Genomic DNA, 25,613 nt, shown 5'->3' with positions numbered 1-25,613 from the left:
TATTCAGACTAGCTTGTAAATGTCCCACAGAAGGTAGGAGCTAATTCCACACGGTTCTTCCAATTGCTGGAACACATGTGGCAGATTATCATCTAACCCTGCAGGTTTCCTCACGTTATTTTCCTTCACAGCCGAGCAAGAGATAAATTATACACATTAATTAAGTATAAATTCAATGATGATTGACCGGATTTCAACCTACAATTACAATTTAAGATTAACGTGTTCTAACCACTGCACAATTTCAGCTAAGTATAATGTAAACGTAATAAGTATGTATAAATTAATAAATATCGACTTATTAAACAACATATTATTCTTAGGCCTATAATAATAATATATTTGTAATAAAACATGCATCGATTATTCATAAACTTGTTTTTCTGCATTTATCGTAATTTAAACGTTACGAATAGTTTATATATTTACAAAGGAATTCAATAATTCCAGCTGTATCTCGCAAGTTTTCCCACGATACTGAAGTTGGTGCTATGATAATTTTTTCTATACACTTATTACCTCTTCTAACTGTCAAAGGTGACAGGCGACTGGTTGACAACCGATAGAAAGGCGTGTAACTAGCTATAGCGTAATTATAAACACCGTTTAATGATCGGTTTTCGAAGGTAAAAAAATAATAATATTAAGACCGCCGTGAGAAAAAGTATATTATATATATAATATAAATATGTAATGTTCTGACTCTTTCTATTATACGTATTATGTAATTCGCGATAAGTAAATCGATATAATGGGAATCGGATATAAATTTTGTTCGGTATTTTTTATTCAATAGTGTGTTAGTGAATTGAATAATCGTTTATAATTACTTACGTTTATGAGCCTCTGCAACGTCGAGACGTAGGAGTTTTCGCTATGTATGATAGCGGCGACCACATGCCTACGACGGAGTTGGACTGGTGTGAGGGAGTCCGGTGGAGGGCCGAGAGAAGGCGGAGGCACCCTACCGCCTCGTACTTCTCCTCCGCAGGAGAACATATCCTCCTCCAACTGGAAACGAAACAAAAAATATACCATTTAAATAGTTTTATTATTATATATTGCTGTGGTATACAATATACATTATTATAGTAAAAGGAAGATATGTCGTTTTAGTATTGAGCAGTTAAATGAATGAATCAAAGGAAGCTACCATTTAAGGCTCTCTATATGTGGCTATATGTAAGGAAGCTATAAAAATAAATGTCTATGGTTGAAAGATACGTGATAATGGAAATATTAGGTGAAGGTGCAAAATATTATGAGCTTCTGCTATTGCTTGTCAAGAAAAGACCTAATTTCATAGAGCTGTTCTGTTTTCAAGGGTATTTTTTTTCAATCGAAAATTTAATTAAATGTTTATATGTAAGTCCTACTACTGCCCATTCATCCAAATTCGATATTCAAATGACCCTTTTGGATTAGATTGTCTGGAAGAAATAATTAGTTCTACACTTTACAATTATTCTGCACCATTTTATGTGGTGTGTATACAATAGAGCATAAAAAATAAAAAAATAAATTATTATTATACAATAGCTCTAACAAAATATTTCAGACATCACACCAAACAACAAAAACTGTCTTATGTCATGCTTAAGCAATGAAGAGCACCCACCACGAAATAAATTTAATAAAAACTACAAAATCACACTTATTTTATACTTGAAAAATATGCGTATATGTAAAATTGTAAATAGTTCTAATGCACGTTACTGAAATAATGCTATCTCTTTCTGATATATAAATTTATTATTTTCACGAGGAAAATATTATGAAAACTAATATGAGTATATAATTCCAGAGACGTGTGACAAAACTGTACAATGAATCTTTCCTTGCTGGGTTTTCGGAATTGACAAAAACATTACGTATTTTATTATTTACAATATTCAATGATATTTAAATTAATTTAAATAAACTCAAAGCAAAACGAAGAGAATAACGTAAATGATTGAATTTGTTTAACCTTGATAGCAAACATGTCTTCATTCAATTCGGTAAATAAGTTAATGTTGATGTTTAAAAGAAACACTTTATCGCTAAATGATGTGCTAAATGTGAATGCGGTATATAACGTCTTGTTTCCTTGACAGTATCCAGATGATGCGATTTCACTCGTGCATTTGTGATCGACTTAGAAACATGAGCGTGAGCATGTGATGAAATTCAGCCGGCGCGCGTCGAATCGTGCAGCGAACATATATCATGCGTGTATAAACTCGTAAAATTGCCTTTCGATCACGCTACTATATTTATACATAGGCACGAAATGAACAAAACCGGTTCATTTGGATAACGTTAACTTTGAAATTATATGACATTATGGTATATGCGTAAACGTCAAAAGCCCAAAAGCCCGTACCCGTCAAACGATCACGTGACTTACGTATACATCGAATGTTGTCATCGAGACTGAGTACACAGCCGTATCACGGAGTAGTTTAACACAGAACATTTTAATACATACGCGAATACAATCCCTCGGATAACCGGTAAGAAAAATGTGAATTCACTTTTGACATTTACGAATAACACGTTACTCATGCCGCTTCACTAAAAATATACTGAAGAAAAAAAAATTACAATTGTAAACATGTATCCACTACGGTAGCTCACTGGACAGCGATCGCACATCATTATATCACATATTTAAATAGATTATTTATTTAACAGACTAGTATGTACGCGTTGACGAGGATTCCACATCGTTACTGAGGTTTGTTGTTGAACGACGAGACAACCGCGCGTCCGATCATGATTCATCACTATATAAATGTGAATCATGTTCATAATATATTTAATTGTACAGTTCCTTGAGAAGCCGATGGAATTAAAGATGGCGTGCGAGCCAATGACGTATTTTAATTTCAGGATTATTGTCACAAGTAGCAATCGCAAAACAGTAGTACGCTGTTCATTGGGCACCACTTAGCTTTAATGAACTTAATGTTCCGATATAGTAAAACTGGCTTCATATAATAAGGAATGATAAATTAAAATTTACAATTGTCATTGGTCATAAGTGATCTAATTATGATTTGTGAATAGAAAACAATCTACAAAATGCAAATTTTGTATTGTAATTATAATTACTAAAAAACTTTAACCGTGAACTTGCTTTGAATTTCATATACTAATCTTAATATTAATGACGAGAGCTTATCATAATATGCTTTTTTTTTTAATCTACCTGCTATCGTTTTTAGTAGGTTTTGACATTGACAGTTCGGCCTTACTTATAAATGTTGTTTAGTTAAATACAGGTTCTCTCTTTCCGTCATTATTGATTCCACATTTGAAAGAAAAAGGAAATCGCATTGTTTAAGTAATCCGTTTCTAAATAACATATATAGAAAAATAAGCCTCAAAGTTTATGATTGATTGTATATTGCCGATTCTCGATTTAGTCAATAGTAACTAGGTCGAAATGCTTGCGATCTAAATGTAAAACACAAAGGAATCAATTGCTTAATTTCAAATAATTCCATACAAAAAAAAAATCTATTAAAATTTACATAATAGAATTCAGCGGAGTTATCAAAACAATCCAATGTTAGGAATGTTGCTTGCATACGACAGCTAGTTCAATATCCTGTTTCGATCTCGTACCGCTGCCGGAATACCGGACCTAAACCGGATTTGCATACAAAATGCAATAGCCGGTGCCATATGAGTATGAATGCTGCCAAAGCATGGGAATATTGAATTGTTAAATTAATTTTCGAAATAGGAGTTGGTAGAGTGAAGTATAATATAACTAATAAATGAGGTGTGTTTTCTGAAATGCAAGATTTTTTACAATGTATCTATGTACCATATTTGATTAATATAATTTTGATTCTGAATAAAATTTGCGGAACAAGAGTCTATATTATTTTTTGGGTACTTATATTTTGAGACGAAAATAAATTATCATCTACAGTTCACACACATATTGTAATATTCATCAGTGCCTAGCATAAATGCAACCGAAAGTTGTTTATCTAAAGATTTAAGACCTGAGGTTATCCTGTAAGCCCAAAGAACTAGTTTTAATGAGGAGAAAGTGGAAACTATTCCTTGATAGCAGACTACAGGTGTTGTTGCAGGGTAGGCTTAATGAGTAGAATGGTGATAAAGCTGAAAGATGAAGACTTACCTCTGGCAGTTTAGGCATTTTGTCAGTCTCGTGTGTATGCATGTCGTATTGGTGCGTGGAGCCACGGCGCACGCTGAACCAGCGTGCGAGCCGCCCCCCGCCTTCGTCTTCGGGGGGTGGTGCGGGGGGTGACGGCGTGTTGCCGCCGCTTCGCCATCGCTCGCACAACTCACGCGCACGGCTCAGGGTGTTCCGTAATTGACCGCTGCTCCTGCATGAATGAAAGTATTTGTTATTACTTTTTAAATGACAGTCGATTTCTTTAAAATTCCATATACATTAATTTGTTAGTTATAAACGAACAGAAAAGGCTAAATGGCTAGAATACGTGTATCTTTACCGAAGCTTGCGTTGGTTAAAATCCCGGCGCCAGCGCTAAGCCCACTTAGTTCTATTGCTTGATTTATAATTATGATTAATTTTGATAACATTATAAGGAAAGCAACATGTGTAAAACGACATTCTGCTATAATTGGAAACTGCCAAATCTCATTGAAGCAGCATTATTTCGTCGACAAGACCAAAGAATGCTTTTGCTTAGTTTGCACTTTACAGGCTGTTACTTGTCTACATGTAAAAATCAAAACATAAAAATGTAATTTGAAATCGTTTGTCGATTTGATCATCCTATAAATACATTTAATGGTAATGTTCCCTTGCATTCTTATCACTGACTCACTTAGGCTTAATTAACAGCATTATTGAAAGGATGTTGGCAATTACTCTTTACGGAAGAGCTTCAATTGAGAGAAAAATATCACTCAACCAATCTTATGTATCGGTGAAACTAAATAGAAACTGTACCGTACTTGTTGGATAACTTTCGGAAAATTATTTAATAGTCGCACTCCTTTGCCGTTGCCTTATATTTATAACAGAGGTAATCAATCAAACCGCTCTATTTCTAACATTTCGTTTCCTGTGAGAATCTACAGACTTAGGATATGAAGTTAGGTTTCACTGTAAATTATGAAAGAGGTTCTATAGGGAAGAGATCGCCTTTATTCGTATGGATAAAATCTGAATATGTTTTAAGCAATTCGTAATTACATCCGTTATTAAGCCACCTAAATCTACCAAATTTCAACTTTCATCGTTCAATATATCCATAGAAAATAGGGTGTAACAGACTACAGTATATTATTATTATACGGGTTCCATTTATTTTTTTTGGATATAGATGCGGGGCCTTAAAATAACTAACAAACCATTTAACTTTTTTCCTAGTGAAATACAGTTCAAACATAAACATTATAAATAAAACAGTTTTAGTAGTCGTTAATTTTATAGAGGTAACGTAAGGTATTTCGAACGATAGCAACAGGACAAGTGGCATTCTCTCGTAATGGTTAACGATTGAACTGATCGTTGTCTGATCTCTAGCGCAGTCTTGTGTTGCAAATACCTCAGTACAAAGGTTCGATTATAATGGGAGCATTGTGTACAAACAGGCGCTTGAGTACATTAGATTAAATGTCATTCCAATAAACGATATCGTCATCACCGGAGCAATTGAACTGGATGTTCGCAAATATAACAAAACGTCTCATTGACTAATGGAAGACTATTTAAATGACAATGGAACAATTAATTTAATAAAGTAATAAACATTGATCTCCCGAAGACAATAAATGATATGTTACAATAACTTTGTACTATATGATTATAGAAGGATAAATTTTAATTCAAATTCATCAATTCAATATAGAAGCATTACAATTATTAATTGATTGTCAGAGTGACCCTGACCTGGGAAGACCCGGCGAGAGGCACTCAACGAAAATTAAATAAAATCAAATCAAAACATACTTCATTCAAGTAGACGCTAACGATTGCGCCATTTTACAAGATAACATTAAATTTAAAGCTACAACCGGTTCAGGTTTAGATCGTACCAAGAATAACCGACTCGATAGATTACTCTTTTCTGATCAATCTAGTTACATAGATAATCTCACAATGGTCGCCATACTGTTTAAAACATAAACAAAATTATTTAACTTCTTAATAAATTCACGTTGCTTTTATTTGATAGTATTTACTTAAAATGTTAACATTGTTAATATTTACGCAATATTATAAACACGTTTCGTTTATATTCTACCTTGTAAGGTGCGAATACAAAAGGACAGCTAACGATTAAGCTTCGCATTATATTTATTCATCACACACTTGCAAGATAATTTTATTCTATACCGTGACAAATATGACGTAAGCGGTCATATCTATCATAGCTTTGTTATTAAGCAGTTTGATTATTCGACGACTATTTCACGAATATTTTGAATATGATTTAATGACATAATCTGTAAGTTGGATTTATACAAAATTATTAAAGGTGCGGCGACTTAATGCATTCATCATTATTATTGTTGATAACACGAAATCAAAACTTGTACGTACATTTTTTGTGTGTGCTGTCATAATGAAAATCTATTACCAATTTAGTTGTAAGACTTGCAACTTTATGTCAATATTAGTGAAAACCTCGACATTGCAAGCGTCGAATTTAGTTTATGACGAAAATCCTTCAAAATCTGCTATTTTAATATATATCATGCGTATTTTAATTATACGTGATACAAGATATTTCAATTATTAGGTAACAGCGGTAAATTAAAATAATAAAAGTATTTCTTGGTTTTAGTAGCTCGCAGAGCTATATAAACTTAAAATGAAGAAAGTAATTTTAAATCAAAAATCAATTTTATTATAATTAGACGAGCCGGTTGGCGTGGTTGGTGGATGCTTGCCTTTTACGCCGAAGGTTGTGGGTTCGATTCCCACCCAGGACAGATATTTGTGTGCATGAACATATCTATTTGTCCTGAGTCTGGATGTAATTATCTATATAAGTATGTATTTACAAAAGAAAAATAGTATATGTAGTATATCAGTTGTCTGGTTTCCATAGTACAAGCTCTGTACAAGCTTAATTTGGGATCAGATGGCCGTGTGTGAAAAATGTTCCAGGAACAAAAAAAATTATTTTATATAGATTGTAATAAATCTAAAGAACAATGTTAAAGTAATTCTTATAACAAGTAAAACAATTTTATATAAAATATTTTATAATTTGAATTTCAGTTAGTTTTATAGATTACCGTATTGTGTTCCGTTGACATAGTCGTTTGCGATTTCAAGGTAGAGTGATAAGACAGTTGAATTGTTGATTGCATTTAAGTTAATAAATAACATTATGTCGCAAGCTTTGTTGAACCTTGAGAATACAATTAAGTGGTGCGAATCGCCCACGTCCTATTGGGCTGTCACATGAACAGTATGATTAGTTATACACTAAAAATCACAATGTAGAACAACACGCGATTCTCTTCCATATAATTACGTACAATAGAATTGAAATTCCGCAAGAGATTTATAATTTGACAAGTCTTTAGTCTGTAATAAAAATTAATATATTCGCTAGGTAAATTACGAAATAATGCAATATGTATTAAATATACAATGATAAATGAGACAGACGACGTACTGTCTGAGGTCTCGTCAGCTTATCTGTTTGACCTATAGCCTGTGTCATAACGATACACAATAACATGGATGAAATATGTTCCTTTGTAAACACCATCCCCTATTTAATTTTACGTCTTATCGTTCAAAGAAATCGAAATAGTTTAAGTTTTGTATGTTAATTTAACGCTTTTGGCATTTGATATTTATCTATTATGTTAAGAAATAATAAATTATGAGTTATGAGCTCGAGTGTGTAATGTTTAGAACACCAACGTAACCGAAAATCACGGGTGCAAGCGACCACTAATATTTTACTAAATTTGTGTTTATAATTAATTTCGTATGCTGTGAAGAAAGACATCGTGAGAAAACCTACATGTTTCGGGCTTAATTACTAAACTTGTCAACCAGCTCACATTGGAGCAGCGTCAAGAAATGATTTCCAAACATCTAAAGGTTCTTAACGTTCCACATATTCACGGGCTAAAAATTTAAAGATTCAATGTGTCGAAAAACACGTAGCGCTGTGCTTGATCTTTCTACCGTCGAATCGGTTTGATCACACATTAGACAATGGCAGTGAGAGCATAGAGAGTGCAACCTGTGTTGTACGCACAATTGTACACTAAAGTGTACCCCTGCGCAGTTGGCTAGTCTTTATAAATGGACGGTGCCGATCGCATGTAATGAAAATTAATATGACGTTCATTATGCAATTACGCGTCAGATATAATTAGATTTGGAATCAATACAATTATTTGTAATCCAGATATACTTACTATAAAAATGTTCAACATATACACAAATAGATCGATAGAGAAACTTCGAAACATGACGTGAGGATATCAAAACAGCGATTTACGTCCGAGAGCAGGATTCTCCCGATTAAAAATACTAATTTAAAATTTATTTTAGATTAGGTATTTATATTTAATTTAATTATATTTTATGATTTATCTATTTTTATATTACAGCTTATTGTTAGACCGTCTATCAATGAAGATTACAAAGCTAAATTATATTTAAGGCAACGATCTTAGCAGCGAAGCAGTAACCATAAACTTCAACAAATGTACGAAAGAGACGTAATAGTTTTCGCTCGCGGCTCCGCCCGCATTTTAGGAAGCGGGGCTGTGGGCTGAGGTTTTACGTATAAAAAAATAGCCTTTCTTTCTTGGGGTTTCAAGTTTGCTTCATACCAAATTTCATCAAAATCGGTTTAATGGTTTAGCCGTGAAAGCGTAACAGGCAGACAGAGTTACTTTCGCATTTATAATATTAGTACAGCTAATCCAAAAAAAGGCGGGTCAAACCGCGAAGTACAGCTAACAACATTGTAAAACAAGAACTCAATACGGTCCATAGCATAGCACGGTCAAATAGCGTCTTATAAATACAGTTACGTTTGGTATAATCTGTAGTTAATATTAACGTACGAACGAGCATTAGGTAACGCTGACAATAGGGGCCAGAATAATTACCCCTACTACAGGTACGTATTTATCATTATCACTAACGAATATGCAAATCAAGTTTACCGCTAACCTTGACATTATTTACGTTGCTTACCTCACTGAATGTGATAAATATCAAATAAATAAAGTTACTAATTATTGCAATAACTTAAGAGACGTATGCTGAAAAATATTTAAACGCATAAAAAATGCGTAATAGCTTTCTAGAGATGTGTGTCAGTAAAGTCAGTGGTGCAGAATTTTGACAGCCTATATAAAACGTTTTATGAGTCAATTGAGAAAGTGCATGCGGTTTTTAAAAAAGAAAATGATAATATTCGCCGTTTTTAAAACGCGGATACATTCCGATGTATTGTTTGAATTATGATTAAATGAAATATAGGTCGAATTTTAGTGGATATAATATATACTTCCGAAAACGTTGATTTTCCATATTAAATCTTATTTATATAGTAGTTAAATGTGACACATTCAATACTCTCATAAAATCTGAACCAACCATGTCGTCTCGCGTCATATATTCAAGAGCAAAACAGCAATACTTGATATTGTTGTGTTCCGGTTTGAAGGGTGAGTGAGCCAGTGTAATTACAGGCACAAGGGACATAAAATCTTAGTTCCCAAGGTTGGTGGCGCATTGGCTATAAGCGATGGTTGACATTTCTTACAATGCCAATGTCTAAGAGCGTTTGGTGACCACTTACCATCAGGTGGCCCATATGCTCGTCCACCTTCCTATTCTATAAAAAAAAAAAAAAGCTCAATATCCGCAGTTTTTGTTACAAAATTTGTGTGTGTTCGTTTTTTCCTGAACTGACTAGAACTTACACATAGTAAAATTAGAAAAAAAAACCATCATCTACTTTAATTAAGGGACTTGAAGTCGAAGTCGTAATCAATTTCTACTCAAGTTATGATGAGACGATATATATATATGATACACAACACACACACCCAAAAAAAAGAGAAATATAATTTCAAATTACATAGAATAGAACTCTGAATCCTTCCAAATGGTCTATAATACGCAGTAGTTAACGTAAAAGTACCAACTAATAAAAAACGACTGTAATATAAACGACTCGAGTTATAAACAATATTGACATGAGTTATAATAAAACTAACTCAAATGCAAAAACTAACGCCGTTGAGGAAGTTACCTGTCTTCATTATTACAACCGTGTCAAGGATCACGATAATTAAGGACAGATATTACACGAGTCTATTATTTTTATTTAAAACATTATACAAATAGAATACAAATGACAACACTTTTATAATTTAAACACTATTATATATTACAAAAAAAAACATTTTATATTATATATATATATATATATATATATATATATATATATATATATATATATATATATATATATATAATATATATATATATAATATAAAATGTTTTTTTTTATGTATTTATTCAAAATCGATAAAACATCTCTTTTCAAACTAAATAAAATTGATACAATTTTATGAAGTTGTTCTAAAACGATATCTCAGATAATAGAGTTAAACGGTCATTCAGCGAGGCAGTGCCCTCTGGTGGCCCCTGCAGTTTGAACACAGGAAATTTGTGTTAATTGACCAAGCGACGAAGTTAATTGTCGAACGCGACGAGACCACACGAGTATAGAATAGGAAGTATATGAGCTAACTTGCCAACTGTCAGCTATCTAAACTTGGCACGCTTTTGGTACAATTTCATTATTGTTATTATAAAATATATATGTTGTTCTACTATTGTCTAATAATAACAGTTATTGGACTATAAAATCGTACAATGTTTATGATTAAATATATGGTGTTAAAAGGCCTGATATAAATAACTCTTAAACTTAATTTTGGTAATAAGAAGAGAAACAGTAAACAGATGTTGGTTGTTTTATATAAAACAAGCCTTACTTAGGTCCTTTTAGCACCAAGCCAAGAATTATTCTTCTTTAACCTTTCAATTTTAATTCGTTTTTTTTTTATAGAATAGGAAGGCGGACGAGCATATGTGCCACCTGGTGGTAAGTGGTAACCAACGCACATAAACATTGGCATTGTAAGAAATGTTAACAATCGCTTACATCATCAATGCGCCACCAACCTTGGGAACTAAGATGTTATGTCCCTTGTGCTTGTAATTATTATATAGTATTCGTTGTTGGAGGGCAACTGATGATTGAACAACTTTATTAATTTATCATCTATTGTGTACGAGTTGCAGATTGTCGTTAACTTTAAATATTTTATGGGTAGTAAAATTACTGAATGATAACGAATGCTACAGACGTTAAAGCTGTTCTGCTAGTAAACGTACTTATCACTTAGAAGCTCCCCCACCCATTCGACTGAATTGGTTCTAATTTCGGAATAACCATCAATCATACTTAGTAAAGACAGCCCGAGCCTATTTCCTTCGTTTAAAACGATTCGAATGTGAGGATTGAGTGGTTTTAGTGCACTTGTATATTTTAGTATTCAATGTTTATTGTTCCATAGACAATAATTCGAGTTGTCACTAGCGCCTTGTCTTTACACAGATATATGTATATATATAAGTGTCGGTAGGTAAACAAAAACGTTTTAAAAATAAAACTGTCTTATTTATCCGGATCAAAATTTAATGCTTCGAAATTTAAACAAAATTAATCTTAGCAAATGAAAAATTAAGGCAAATGTTAAAATGTAACGTCTCATCGAATGATTTAAAATTATACGAACAGCCCTGAATCCAAGCACGGCAGACTAATTTATTTGTTTTTCATTTAAAAGAAATGTTCTCTCAGAAGGTTTAATGCTATTCATATCGTAATTCAGACTCGGTGACATCTAACAAGATAAGATAAAATAATTAAATATAAATGAAAAATATTTCGAAATAAAGATTATTAGGGGCTTAATTTAAATTATAGACTATTTCACGACATAACTGAAGATGAACGATAATAGACAACTGTTTTTTTTTAATTGACGTCGAAAAACTTTCTTGGAAAGTATCTTATAACTAATATTGCAGAGAATAGTACCTAATTTCGATTTATATAAAGTAATGGTGCCGATGCTACACACATCGTAAAGAAAATACACACATATATAAGTTAGTACACATCGTGAATGAAACTACTTTAACAGGATTAAAATAATTGCTTTCTTTTTTTTTTAAATACAATATAGAAAGAGATAGCAATGTATTTTGTTTACAAAGAGAATCGGCACGAGTGTCAAGTGATGGTTAGATTTAAGTTGTTTCTATCATACCTAGAGTCCAGTGTCGAGTTGAGCCGCTGGGAGCGCCTGAGCGGAGTGTTTCGCACCGCGCTTACAGGTTCCTCCCAGCTGCCTCCCGCCGACCGGTGCTCATCTGCGGAATAAAATAAATTACTAAAATTTTTGATGTATTTTCACATAATATCAGAAGGTTATTAGCTATCTCATGCTAAAGGTTAAGCGATTTCAAATACAAATATATAAATACACTTATATTAAATCATATATCTATATTATTTTATATATAAGAAATGATATCACCGAAGATAACACACACTAATTAAAAAGTCATGCTTCGAATGTCTCTGTACTCTTTTCTAATACATTTCTAAATAGATAGGATTATAACTAAGTCAATCAAAAAAGCCTGCTATAAGGTTTTTATTATATAACTTACTCTAAGTCCATTTGTTTTCCATCATCATATGAAGCAATAAAGAAATAATTTTAAATTACCAATTGAACACAAATAATTTTATAAACATTATTTAACAGTTTTAAATACATATATATACTTATATATATATTGAGTGAAATGTTCGTAAATAACTTAGATATCCGTTACAAACCGAATTTCGAAGCTTAAAATTATGTATCTAAGGACCTTGAATGTAAAGCGTGGGCATCGAGGCGACCACGTTTTTGCAATGTTGGAAACTTATATCGTTTAATTTAAAAATGTTCGCTGCAAATAAACGGATGAATTCACAAAGCTGTCAATGTTTAATTGAAAATATATTTACGTACTCTTATATTTCTTTATCACTTTGTGTTTAATTTTAGTCAATCTGTTATCACATTTTCTTGAACGTTTCATATTAAAATTCATCACTGAATTAACCGCATCACGATAACTGTTTACGGAATTAATTGTTACATAACATTTATCTCAAGGTTTAAATTTATATGAAATTTAACACTGAACACATGTTAACACTATAAAGCCGTAAATATCACTAAACACAAAAGTGATGTATCCCACACACACATACATATATACATCCATATGTACATACATAATTATATAGTAGACGTATAATGGTGTCGGTTACTTTATCACGCACACTAATATATAATAAAATGTGATGTAGTTCACAATATTCGTTGATTTTCTTACTTATATATTGTAATTCGAAAAATAATTATAAATTTATTGAATTTACGAGAAAATATAAAACCTTATTCAAGTTTAAAATGATCATACGATAATGAGATATAGTTATTATCAAAAATTCAAGCAATTGGTTTCGAAAAAAGAATTGTTTACATTTTTCTTTTTTTATAATTTAGCACTTACCATGTGCTATTATTACATGAGCTTTGGCGCACCTTGGGAGAGGCCTATGTTCAGCAGTGGACAACGATTGGCTGTTGATTGATTGATAGATTGATGTGCTATTAATTCATAGTCCATATATAATATAGTATAAATTTTGGGAACAATAGATGGAGAGAGACTGTACTAATTATAAATATTAATCTATTATTCTATTATAAAGCTAGAGTAAATTTGTATGGTTGAATGCGCTAATTTCAGGTATTACTACCTACCAGGCCGAACTGTGTAATTGCTTAAGATAACCCATTTATTGGGGAAGGTAATGGGCTATATAATTTCACGCTTCGGCTCTAAGAAGTTGAGTAGTTATTATAAACGATAACCAATGGCTAACTCTGTAAAATAGGCATCTATAACCCAAATTAAACGCAGCATATACAAATACAACGAATAAATAATTAATAAGAAGAACATTTTTACTAATTACTTTCAAAAGACATGGACGTTTGAAGACAATATATATACATAATAATTTTGTAAATAATCTGCCTATAAAGACTTTTCAATGGTTTTGACATATTTTTAATAACTGTAATTTCATACCGTGCCAATTTTATTAGGCGCCTATAACAAATTCCAATACACAGGCGGGTTGATAATTTTACATTATTCAACAACACAGTTATTTAAAATTAAATTAACCGTGCTCAAAGTAAGCGCAACAGATCGTTTGGTTGCAATCATCTGTTAAAACAAGAAACATTTGCACAGCTGATTACTAACACTCAAGCAAGTTTAAACAGAACCATTATGTTTACAATGATTAGCAAATCAGTTAGGTAATTAGGATAATCTTCACACATATATTATACAAAAGTTTATTTTAATATTTATATAGTACGCTACAAGAACGTATCGTATCGTTTTCAGTATTTTATAAAAGTTTCATATGATGATTCTGGAATTAATTTAAACGCATTCGAAGAACTTGTAGTATTTTCTGGTGGATTTATGTATTTTATATACATATATATTTATTTGACGTCGTGGTCCCCAAACAATTGTAAGGTACAAAAGGCTTATTTCAATTCTCATGCAATGCAATTCTCTGCAAATTAACCTTTACAATCTAGTTCGAGATCGAGGACTCAAAACCTGGCAAGTTTTCATAAACTTTGTTTTTATAGGTCATGTCTTGTATCAAAAAGCAAAACATATTTTGGAAACCAATGTGTCGGAAACTTTTCTTACCCGCAATTAAGCAGCGGAGATTATGACCTGTTATCATACATTTTTATGATTGTACAATAATTAAATATGCAATAGTAGCCCGACTTTCCTTAAAATTAAATTTTGTAAAAATCCTTTTCACCAGACGCTTACGTTATAAAATTGAAACATAGGTATTTTTCAGCTTTCAAGGCTCAGTAGCCTTCGCTGTGCGTTGATTCAGTCAGGACAAACGATTTTTGAAGTATCAGATTTAATAATTTCAAGTAAATTAATTCGTGATGTAAGCTATAAAGTAAAGGCACATTGAGTTGTCCGCGTCGACATCGGACACTATTATCAATTTCAATTAGATAACGCTTCACCTTTATCTCGACCGTGTCGAAACTAATACAAGCTAATTTACTCTATACACATTCCCTATATAAATGTTATCTATATCGAGTTCGTTAAGTGTATATAGTACTAGTTGCCGGGCCGGACTTCGCGGAGACTTATATTCGATATATATATATATACATATATATATATATATATATATATATATATATATATGAGTGTTCAATATACTTATATCTACACTGAAATACTTAATATTTAACTATTCAAACCACCACTGTTTTTTTGTTCGTGACATTTTTAAAATGAACAAATTCTTTTATTGACCGATATGCTATCGTTTTGGCACAACTTGCCAGACATAACTAATTGTTGATTTAAGATATCTACGTACACATATCTAGAGTACACAGAGTTAACGGTATAATATAGGTTAGACGTATATCCATCTTGAAAGTATAAGCTATTGTGCTATTCGTATGCGAACTTGCGATGACGGTCAGATTAGTAAAATTTAAAATAAAACTAGGTGCTACTAAAAATTTTTCTGCTATTCATAAGCTAAAAAATGCAGTCAAAATGATATATTGCATAACTTTACGTTTTATTTTTGAACAAAAGATTACAATGGCAATGATGATGTCCTGGCCGACGTTACCCACGGCGGCGATTCTTAAGGAAGATTAACCAAATGCGCAGGACTTATTATAGTGCAGTGTGTGCTCAACCACGAAGCTCTATAAATTCTTTAACTTATATAATCCGATGAGCGAAAAGAGTCAAGGCGGAGGACCAACGGCTCTACGTGCCTTCCGAGGCTCGAAAATATAATAACTGCCAACTTTGAAACTTCATGCCGATATTGAGTTTTTTTTGCCATTAACTATTACAATTTTTATTGATCCCACCCGGGGGTTTAACCTAAGACCTCTTACAGTGTTATGACATAGTAAATAGGGCCAACGAGACAGTTAAGGTTGCCAATAAATTTTATACGAATTATGTACGAAATAGTTTTTAAATTTCAATTAGTAGTTATGTCTTTTCTTGTTATTGGATGATAGTTGTGGTGGATATTTCAGCCTAGAGTTTATATACTATCAATATCTCTGTCATATGAGAAAGCAGAAAGCCGTGGCATATCTTAGGTTATTTCAATCACGATGTTGTAAATCTGCTATCGTAACTGCTGGATTAAGACGTCCGTATTCTGAATAATGTCGACCCTCATTCCGCTACTGTCGATAGTCGATACGAAAACGTCGTAAATCATCACAATATTAAAGCAGCGATAACGTTTCCTAGATTGCATGATATTCCGTTTTATACGTATGCTAAGTTGTTAAGTTTCTAATTTCATTCAAAGTATACCAGTAAATAAGGTCTTTAAATAAATATACAAGCCATTTTAAAATATACCTTTGAAAGCAAGATAATTTGAAATAATAAAAAAGGAATGTAACAGCTGTGAATGTTCCACTGCTGGGCTATATACCTTACTTCCCTTTTGAGGAGAAGTTGTGCAGCTCATTCCACCACGTTGCTCTAATGCGGGTTGGTGTATACACATGTGATGGAATTTCAGTGAAATTAGACACATGCAGGTTTTCTCACGATGTTTTCCTTCACCACCGAGCACGACTTGAATTATACAAATTAATCACATGAAAATTCTATGGTTCTTGCCTGGGTTTGAACGCGCAATCGTCGGTTAAGATACACGCGTTCACGCTGGGTCATATTAATTATAATATATTATATATTCAGTGAAAGTAAAAAATAAACAAGCGTGTGTTGAACGAATATGATCCTGCAAAATGTCTAAATAACATATTGTTATCAGGAACTTTACTCGTCATTTAAAAAGTGAACACAGTTGTTCGGGGCCGATAACCTGATTAGATAGAAGGCTGACCCGCTAGGTAGTGTGAACAGCAAAATTACAGGTCCAACGCAAATCGATTTATGGACGGTCAGTACCGCTTGCCTATCTAAAGATCTCTGTACCGCATTGGTTCGAGATCAGAGCCGCCGCCCTGCACGCCCCGTCACTCATACACTCATTGTTTGAAGCTAGATCTTTATGATTCATACCGCCATATTGCAAATTTCAGATAAGAATGCAGCAAATAGGGCGTTGCAAGCAAACAATCGTGTTTGAAGAGTTATGCCTTTGACATAATTTCCATTGCGAAACCCGGTTTCTGAGATATATGGAGATAATAAAATGGAATCGCAAGTTTGTTCATATATGCTATATTATCTATTATGATTATTATAAATGCTTTGTATTTTAATGAGTTAACTTGTATTAAAACTATTTCAGATCAATTTTAACAATAAATATGTATGTTTTATGGTTTTCTTAAATGACGTCAGAAATACAAAATCGTCACAGTTTTAGCCAGAATACCACATTGAATAATACTATGGAAATCTAACCACAATGACTAATTAAATTTTGCTGTTCTATGAACAGTCTTAGTAATACTAAACCTTAAGTGTAATAACATTTCTGTAGTAAACCGTTTTTATAACTACGCTACAAAATATAAGATAATTCGATATATAAATATTTTAAAGTAGCGCATCTTAATAATATTATAAATGTGAAAGTGACTTTGTTTGTTTGTTACGCTTTCATCGCTACATCGCTTACATCGCTAATGCACCACAAACCTTGGGAACTAAGATGTTATATCCCTTGTGCCTGTAATTACACTGGCTCACTCGTCCTTCAAACCGGAACACAACAATACTAAGTACTGCTGTTTTGCGGTAGAATATCTGATAAGTGGTCGGTACCCAGACGAGTTTGCACAAAGCCCCTGGCACCACGTAAACCTACACACGATCATCTTGAAATTTTGCATACACTTGTCAGGGGTACAGAAAGAGAAGCAAGGTATTTAACAACTCCCGCTCCCCTCAAACAAAGGCGAAGCCACGTGCAGGAAGTAATTTATAATATTAGTGCAGATATCCTAATCATGGACAAAGGCTTCCTTTTGACTCTAAGATTGGAATTTATTCCACCAAACTGGTTTATGACATGAATGTATAATATGTTATATCTCATTCTTGCATTCCACATTGCTTGGAATACCACTCGAATTTTATCATTTTTTCTTAAGATTAAGAATTTTTAGTTGGACATTTCGCGTGATTAAGTCAAAATTCTATTACGCTATCTGAACAACATAAGATCAATATTATTAACCCATAGTTTCTTATACTTAAGTATTTGTTTGGTCTTTTAACTAAATTCGAATCAAATGTTAATTAGTTTTCTTTTTAATTGATACATACATATATGATTAAATCTACACGCTTGTTACTTTAGTGTTTGTAATTAGAATGTGAACAAATCACAGACAAGAAACTGACAAGATATATATAATTTTAATATGGATTTTTTTTTTATAGAATAGGAAGGTGGACGAGCATATGGGCCACCTGATGGTAAGTGGTCACCAAACGCCCTTAGACATTGGCATTGTAAGAAATGTCAACCATCGCTTATAGCCAATGCGCCACCAACCTTGGGAACTAAGATTTTATGTCCCTTGTGCCTGTAATTACACTGGCTCACTCACCCTTCAAACCGGAACACAACAATATCAAGTATTGCTGTTTTGCGGTAGAATATCTGATGAGTGGGTGGTACCTACCCAGACGGGCTTGCACAAAGCCCTACCACCAGTAAACTAATTTAAATATGTGCAAAAATATAATGAAATAATTTATTGGACCTTTCTTTACTAATACATTACTTTTATGTACAGAATTCAGCAGTCGACAGTTTTGCCGAAATTATTACGAATGTTTGGCAGTTTAACCGAATATACGGGATTAGAAAAAACACCGAATATTGGGCCTATCAATATTAATAATTGGTACGTAGAAAATAATATATACTATATACTGTATAAATAGAATATCGGAAACAATTAAATTTTAACGAACGAATATCTGTCTAACAAAATATCAATTATTATACTATCGTCTAGGAAAATGCTAAATGAATAATTCATGAATAAATGAGTGGATGATTCATCATTAAGTGTTTACATATTAATGAATTAACGGTCCATTCGAATGAATTGTCTATTATACGTACCTATACATTTGATCGGTTCCTCTGAAAGGGGACATAGTTTAACTTTGTTAACGACGATCACAAGAGTGAACTGCATTGTCGCAAACGTCGGCACAGACAAAGGCACATAAACATCAATTCTTTCAGATTACTAAAATTTGCTGAGAAATTCATTGTTCGCAACGTCCAACACACTGTAAAGTCGGTTTAGAACTAAAGCCGTGTACTCAGTTTGCATAATTGATGGTAACTATGTCAATTGCTAAGCCTACCAACAAACTGAGGAAAAAGTATAAACAGTGACGCTCATCCGTACAATTATTAAGTTCACCAAGTTAATTGTGAATGTGCGCCTCCCGCATCAATTGAGAACGGCGCGCCGGCGCAACGGGGGAACTTTCGAGGACGAATATAAACACAATACTTTAGCTATTTCTCGAAATCGCAACGTTTTAAAATCGAAAACTTATTCGCGATGAATTCTATGATAAAGAATATTTAGTTCGGAGAAAGAGCCATTGCTTTACGTAATATGTATGACCATCTGTTTCATAAAATTTATTTTATCGAAATCGAAATCAACATCAAAAATATATTTTTGAATGTCATTTAGATAGAGAAAACTTTAAGCGATTGATGTTATAATTTATTATACAATAATCGAAATGGCATTGAAATATTAAATATATTAATATAATATATATTAAATAGTAGAGACTGACAATCTGCGTAACGAATTAATTTCTGAAGCAGTGTGTTTTTAAAAACTATTTTGCTATCACGTTCAAAATACGAACTTAGGGCGTCTCCTGCCACGCACCAACTACAATGAGTTCACACTGACTACTTGACTTTTGGTTAATATTTTTGACTACATCATTTGATATCTGTCGTCATGCCGATTAGATTATAGTTTTACCAAGTGGCTTCCATGTGGAGCGTACACACACAAGACAATTTTAACAAAAAATATTTATGAACTATTTCTTAAATATACTGATGATTTTGATAATAATTAACTCATCCTTATTTTAAATCACAACATCTTGATATATCTACATAATCATGGTTTATATTATTGGTGTTTGTAAACTAAACTATGTTTATCAATACGAATTATTTTCGCATATGCAAAACATAACAGGAACAGCGAGCAAGGAGATTAAAAATGATTGAGCCAGCAAATGAACGCCGTAGACGCCGCAATGGAGATTATTCTAAAAATATCCAAGAAACTCATGGACATTAAGATGAGCGTGGATCTTAGTTAGCTCGATTTTATACGCCACGTGGTGAAATAACTCCAATTTTATATACGTAATTTTGTTTTACATTTATCTACGCGACAAAAATGTTGAATGACAGAACGTAAATGTCCCACTGTTGAGGAAAAAACCTCTCTTCTTATGGATAATACTAGAAGAAAGAATATCTTTCATTATTTTTACTATTGATGTAGCACATAAAATACTTCAAAGCTTATACATTTATGGTTGTAAGGTAATAAAGTTTGTAGATATTTAATTTATATATGACAACATATTCAATAAATGTCTATTCTATTGTTTAAAGCTTAATTTATATCCATAAAAAACCATTTATATTAATAGTTTTAATGATACAATAACGCAACAGGTTGTCCTTGGCTAACCTAAATTATAGGCGCCTTGAAAATAATTAAATTAAAGCATACAATTTTGAACGTGGGTTGAATTTAAGGTTTATTGTACGGCGTACTGCTCATCCTTTGACGTTGAAGATTATGTAACGGTTTTATATTCAAATAATAAGACTTTCATAAATCTGCATGTTATTAATAATTATAATGAACTCGCCAAAGCGAGCGATCTGCCCTTCAAGCGATAAGACTTGCCATTTAACCCCTATTTTTTTTCTGATTTCAATGTTCTCGTTCCTTTTTAACCATAAAATTATATATTAATATTAAGTGTAAATAACAACTATCTTTTGTACGACAATATTTTATGTTACTTTAGCGAATAGAACGTATAAATACGTCTGAAATAAAATACTTTTATTTTCATCTTTTCGTTTACCACATGTGTAACTTGACTATGAAGGGAAAACGTAAACGAATTAGGGGGTTGGTATCGGGTGTTAATTGGTTACTTACATTTAATGAGGACGACCGAGTCGTGGGGCTCGCACTGCACCTGGGTGGCGTTCATGGTCAGCAGCCCGCCGCTGCCGACCCCGCCACCCGCTCCGCTTGTCTCCCTAAACATGAAGAAAAATGTTAAATACAAGTTCAAATTATAAGATTATTTGATTTGTATATAAATACGATTTTTTTTTTCGAAGAAATTGATAGAACTTATATATATTTGATTAATGAAGAAAATATTAATATTAAATATTACTTGTGAATTTTACTTATGCATATTATTTGAAATAAAAGAATGGTTTTATATTCCAAAAAAATCAATGACATTAGTATACCAGTAACAAAGAAACTTGTTCAAAATATATCATACTTATTTAAATGAACAAAAAATATTAAATTTCACATAGATGAAAACAAGAACTTTCTAAATAAACGTTAGAATTACATAAGCACAGTTTGGAGGGTGCTTGAAATATTTAAAAAATGGGAAATAATGTGATGTAACATTCGATCCAATAGCTCATGGCAAAATATTTGAAAAAGGAATATGAGTGAAAGGAATTTTTCATTAAATAGTTGTGATGTAATTACAACTTTCTCTGTTTTATTTTCTTTACAACAGCATGAAAAATTGTATAGATATACTTTCTATACTGTTAGATTGATTTGATTTCATAAAAACATAGTATAATAAGAAGATAAAGATGCCTTTACTGTATGCTTTAGGTTGCATATAATAATCAAACATTAAGCAATTTTTGTGTCTTCAACTGTGTCCGATTCTAAAGAAAGTATCCACTAATTGCCCAACAAAATAACTATATTTTTGACAACGTAAAGTAACAGAAACTTTTAGCAGTTAATGAGTGTTTACATTGCAATAGTTGCCACAATTTGACATAGACATATGATTTCATTTTAAAAAAAGAACTCAAACATACATATAAGCAGTTAAAGTTAACAAAAAAAAAAAAATGCTATTTTATTCATAAAATAGAACAAATCAAGCTATTCTGAACGTAGATCGTTTTACGACAATTAATGCATTTAATAATAAATAACAGTTATTAAAGTACAAAAAGAGATATATGTTAAATTGAATAAAACGACTTTAATAATACTTGGATTACATTTTTATAATATATACAGTATGTATAGTTCAGATATTACACAATGACTGTTTAGTTTAATACATTGCTCTGTGTCAAGTTTAATTCATAATAGCCATTGTAGATTTGTCACTAATTAACAACATCCACCTTTGTAAATAGCAGAGAACTTAATCAATTCTTTTAATATTTATTCTAGTAATTTGGAAAAATGCATTACCAAATAAATATACATTATGAGAGTTTAATTTCTGATTTTAAATATGTATATGGTTTTTATATGAGAAATTATATGCTTACAAAACAATTAATACAACTTGCATCATATATGAGAATTATGAATCTAAATAATGAATTCAAATTAAAAAATAAATAATGAATGAACTGTAAAGAATTCTAAATCAAAAGTTATTTGTTTAAATCTAAACCATGCCCTTTATATTATCACTTTAAAAATAAATGTCTCTCTTGGGTAATACACGGTATTAAATAAAAATAAAACTTGATCTAGTAACAGCTATATTTAGTATTGTTCTGGCTAAAAGGGTGAGAGGCTTTCTCAGTCTTAAGCAGGTACGAGGGACATAAAATCTTAATTCCCAAGGTTGATGATGAATTGGTGATGTCAGGAATGGTAAATATTTCTTATAGCATCAGTATCTATGCGCGGTGGTGACCACTTGCTAACAGGTGGCAAATTTGCCAGTCTGCCTTCCTACAGGAAATAAAAAAAAAGAAGATGGAACATTGAATGTGTAATGAATAAAGCATTGTTGGCCTGTATCTATTTGTTGTTTACTTGTTTTCAAACATTGTTTTCCCACTGTTTTGTTTTAACACAGACTACACAATAGCATAGAATTATAATAATAAAGTTTGATGTTTATCACTATACAATTCTTTATATTTACGTATTGAATTATTTAGTATATATTTTAGCATGAATTATAAGCATTTATTATAAGAAGTTGACTTTTAATTTATATTTACAAAAAGTAATAGGTATTATTTAATTACTTCAAATGCCATTAATAATGATTACAATTGTAAGACAGTCTTATTTAAAATGAAATTATAGACATTATGAGTTTATTTGTTTGTTTTAAATTTTTATTTATTTATGTACACTTAAAGTAATATACAGAATAACTTATCCCTTAAAGATACCTCTGTTATAAACTGGTTATTTGTAGTTTTTTTATTTACTATTTTGCAAGACTGTACTTACTTATATTTTGAAATATTAATAATTATATATTCATTACCGATTGTTTAAAAACAAAATCTTCAAATATATATTTTGTTTATATCTAAACCATAGAAGCTAGTGTTATTGTATCTAAAAGTTAATGACAGCAAACATATTCCATAAAATAAAACAAAATAGAACAAAATGAAGAATGTGGGTCAGGGTAATTTTTGTTTTTAATCTTACTTCATGAAAATTAAATAGGTTTTCCAAATCAGCCTTGAACTAAAAAACTCACATAATTGAATTCATTGACCTTTTGATAAATAATTATTCAAAGATAATACTATTTTACTTTAAAGTTTATTATCTTATCATTAAATGTTTAAGGAATGATTCATTCTTACATACTTACCTTTTCTAATGTAAAAACTTGATGTATAGATGAATCTTTAAAGTAAATATTTCATTAAAGAATTCAAAATAATTCATTTGGAAGGAGTTGAGATATCATTTTATTGCTTTATTCTTTTTAGTGTTTAAAATACTAAATATCCAATGATGAAAAGCATTTAAATAAAAAATAAAAAAACATATTTACTAAGTATATTTTAAAATGTTCTAAAGATATCTGAAAAGCATGAAATTAAGTTCTAAAACGAAATAAGTAATAGGTACATATTTTTTGAAATTTGTACCATTAAAAATTGCAAAGATTAATTTGTAGCACCATTCTTTTAAACAACTATAGAAAGATTTTATTTGATATATAGCTTATACATAATATTTTTGTTTATATGGTAAGTGAAGGAAACTATGAACTACCTACCCAATTTTTTTATTCGTTAAATGCATCGTTTGACATTTGACACCGGCAAAGCTTGGACATCGGTCAAAACCGTTTACACAATTTTTAGGTCAAAGTACGATGAACTTGAGAGCGCTTTACTTACCGTAAAATGCTTATTGCCGGCACTTGCTTCCCAATGGAATGCGTGCAGGCAGGGCCCGCATTCGCTAGGAAAGCATTACCCACAGTTTTATGCACGTTTGGAAAGTTTCCTCAACGGAAACCGGCCACGACAACAATCACTGATCACACTGCTGGGTTCACAGGCGTGTAACCTGACAGGAACGTACAAAAATAGCACCACTCTTGTTTTATTCACTGTTACAGACAAAAGGCACTGGTATCCAAGTAACAACTCTGAATAGCGACACTGGTTTGGAACGTCCAATTCGGTATGTTTTCAGTCAGCTCATTACACAATCGCATCTGTGAACGTTTTTTTTCACACGCGCATATACAGAAACTTGTTTCTGTTGCTTGTTGAACGAAAGAAAATAAGAATGAAGCGTCAATCTCACTACGATAACCGAAAAACACAAGCAAGCAAGACAAACGCGCAGCTGGCTAGCCGTTGCCTCTCGCTCAGTCGCGGTCCGCGGGTGTGGTGCGGGGTGCGGAAGGGTGGAGGGGCGCGCTCCTACCGCCCCCCAACCTTCCTGCTTCGTCTCGCAAGTCATTTTCATTATTACGTTACGTTCATTTCATTTTATTTTAAAAGCTGCATGCGCTATTCGACTGTATTAAAACCATAAGGTGATGCGCTATTTTGCTATTTGTATAAATATAATAAGATTCATATTATTTTTAAAAAATATAAAATGTACACAATTTTTTTATATCAAAATTGCCGCTTGAGAGTTGAGACCGTTATTTCACAAAAAAAAATAAATAAAAATAAGTAAGATGTATTTCGATTATAGGCTTCCATATTAAAAACAGCTAGCAATAATTATAATATTATCTTATTTTTATAAAAAAAACTAACAACAAATTAATTTTTTTTGATTGGGGTATAAGATTTTTATTATGGTAGTTAACCTTT

The 25,613-nt window shown here is 31.9% G+C and overlaps 1 protein-coding gene across 6 annotated transcripts in view; it reads right to left on the bottom strand.

Annotated features, from left to right (window-relative positions):
• LOC126773986 (rho guanine nucleotide exchange factor 10) overlaps positions 1–25,156 on the bottom strand; it is a 41,078-nt gene extending 15,922 nt beyond the window's left edge. Inside the window, exons 1-5 of one of the 6 annotated variants that reach the window (XM_050495262.1) lie at positions 24,675–25,156; positions 21,433–21,536; positions 12,343–12,445; positions 4,142–4,352; positions 835–1,011 (exon numbers count right to left, since the gene is read on the bottom strand). In XM_050495262.1, the coding sequence (XP_050351219.1) occupies positions 835–1,011; positions 4,142–4,352; positions 12,343–12,445; positions 21,433–21,487 (546 nt within the window). In that variant the 5' untranslated portion in view covers positions 21,488–21,536; positions 24,675–25,156. The other 5 variants (XM_050495261.1, XM_050495259.1, XM_050495265.1 and 2 more) reach the window with 5 other exon arrangements.
• Positions 25,157–25,613: the final 457 nt, after the last annotated feature.

Source organism: Nymphalis io, chromosome 15 (assembly GCF_905147045.1).
Source record: "Nymphalis io chromosome 15, ilAglIoxx1.1, whole genome shotgun sequence".
NCBI classification, from domain to species: Eukaryota; Metazoa; Arthropoda; class Insecta; order Lepidoptera; family Nymphalidae; genus Nymphalis; species Nymphalis io.
Note: the sequence above shows the minus strand (reverse complement) of the source record. Positions and strands in the feature narration are given on the sequence as shown.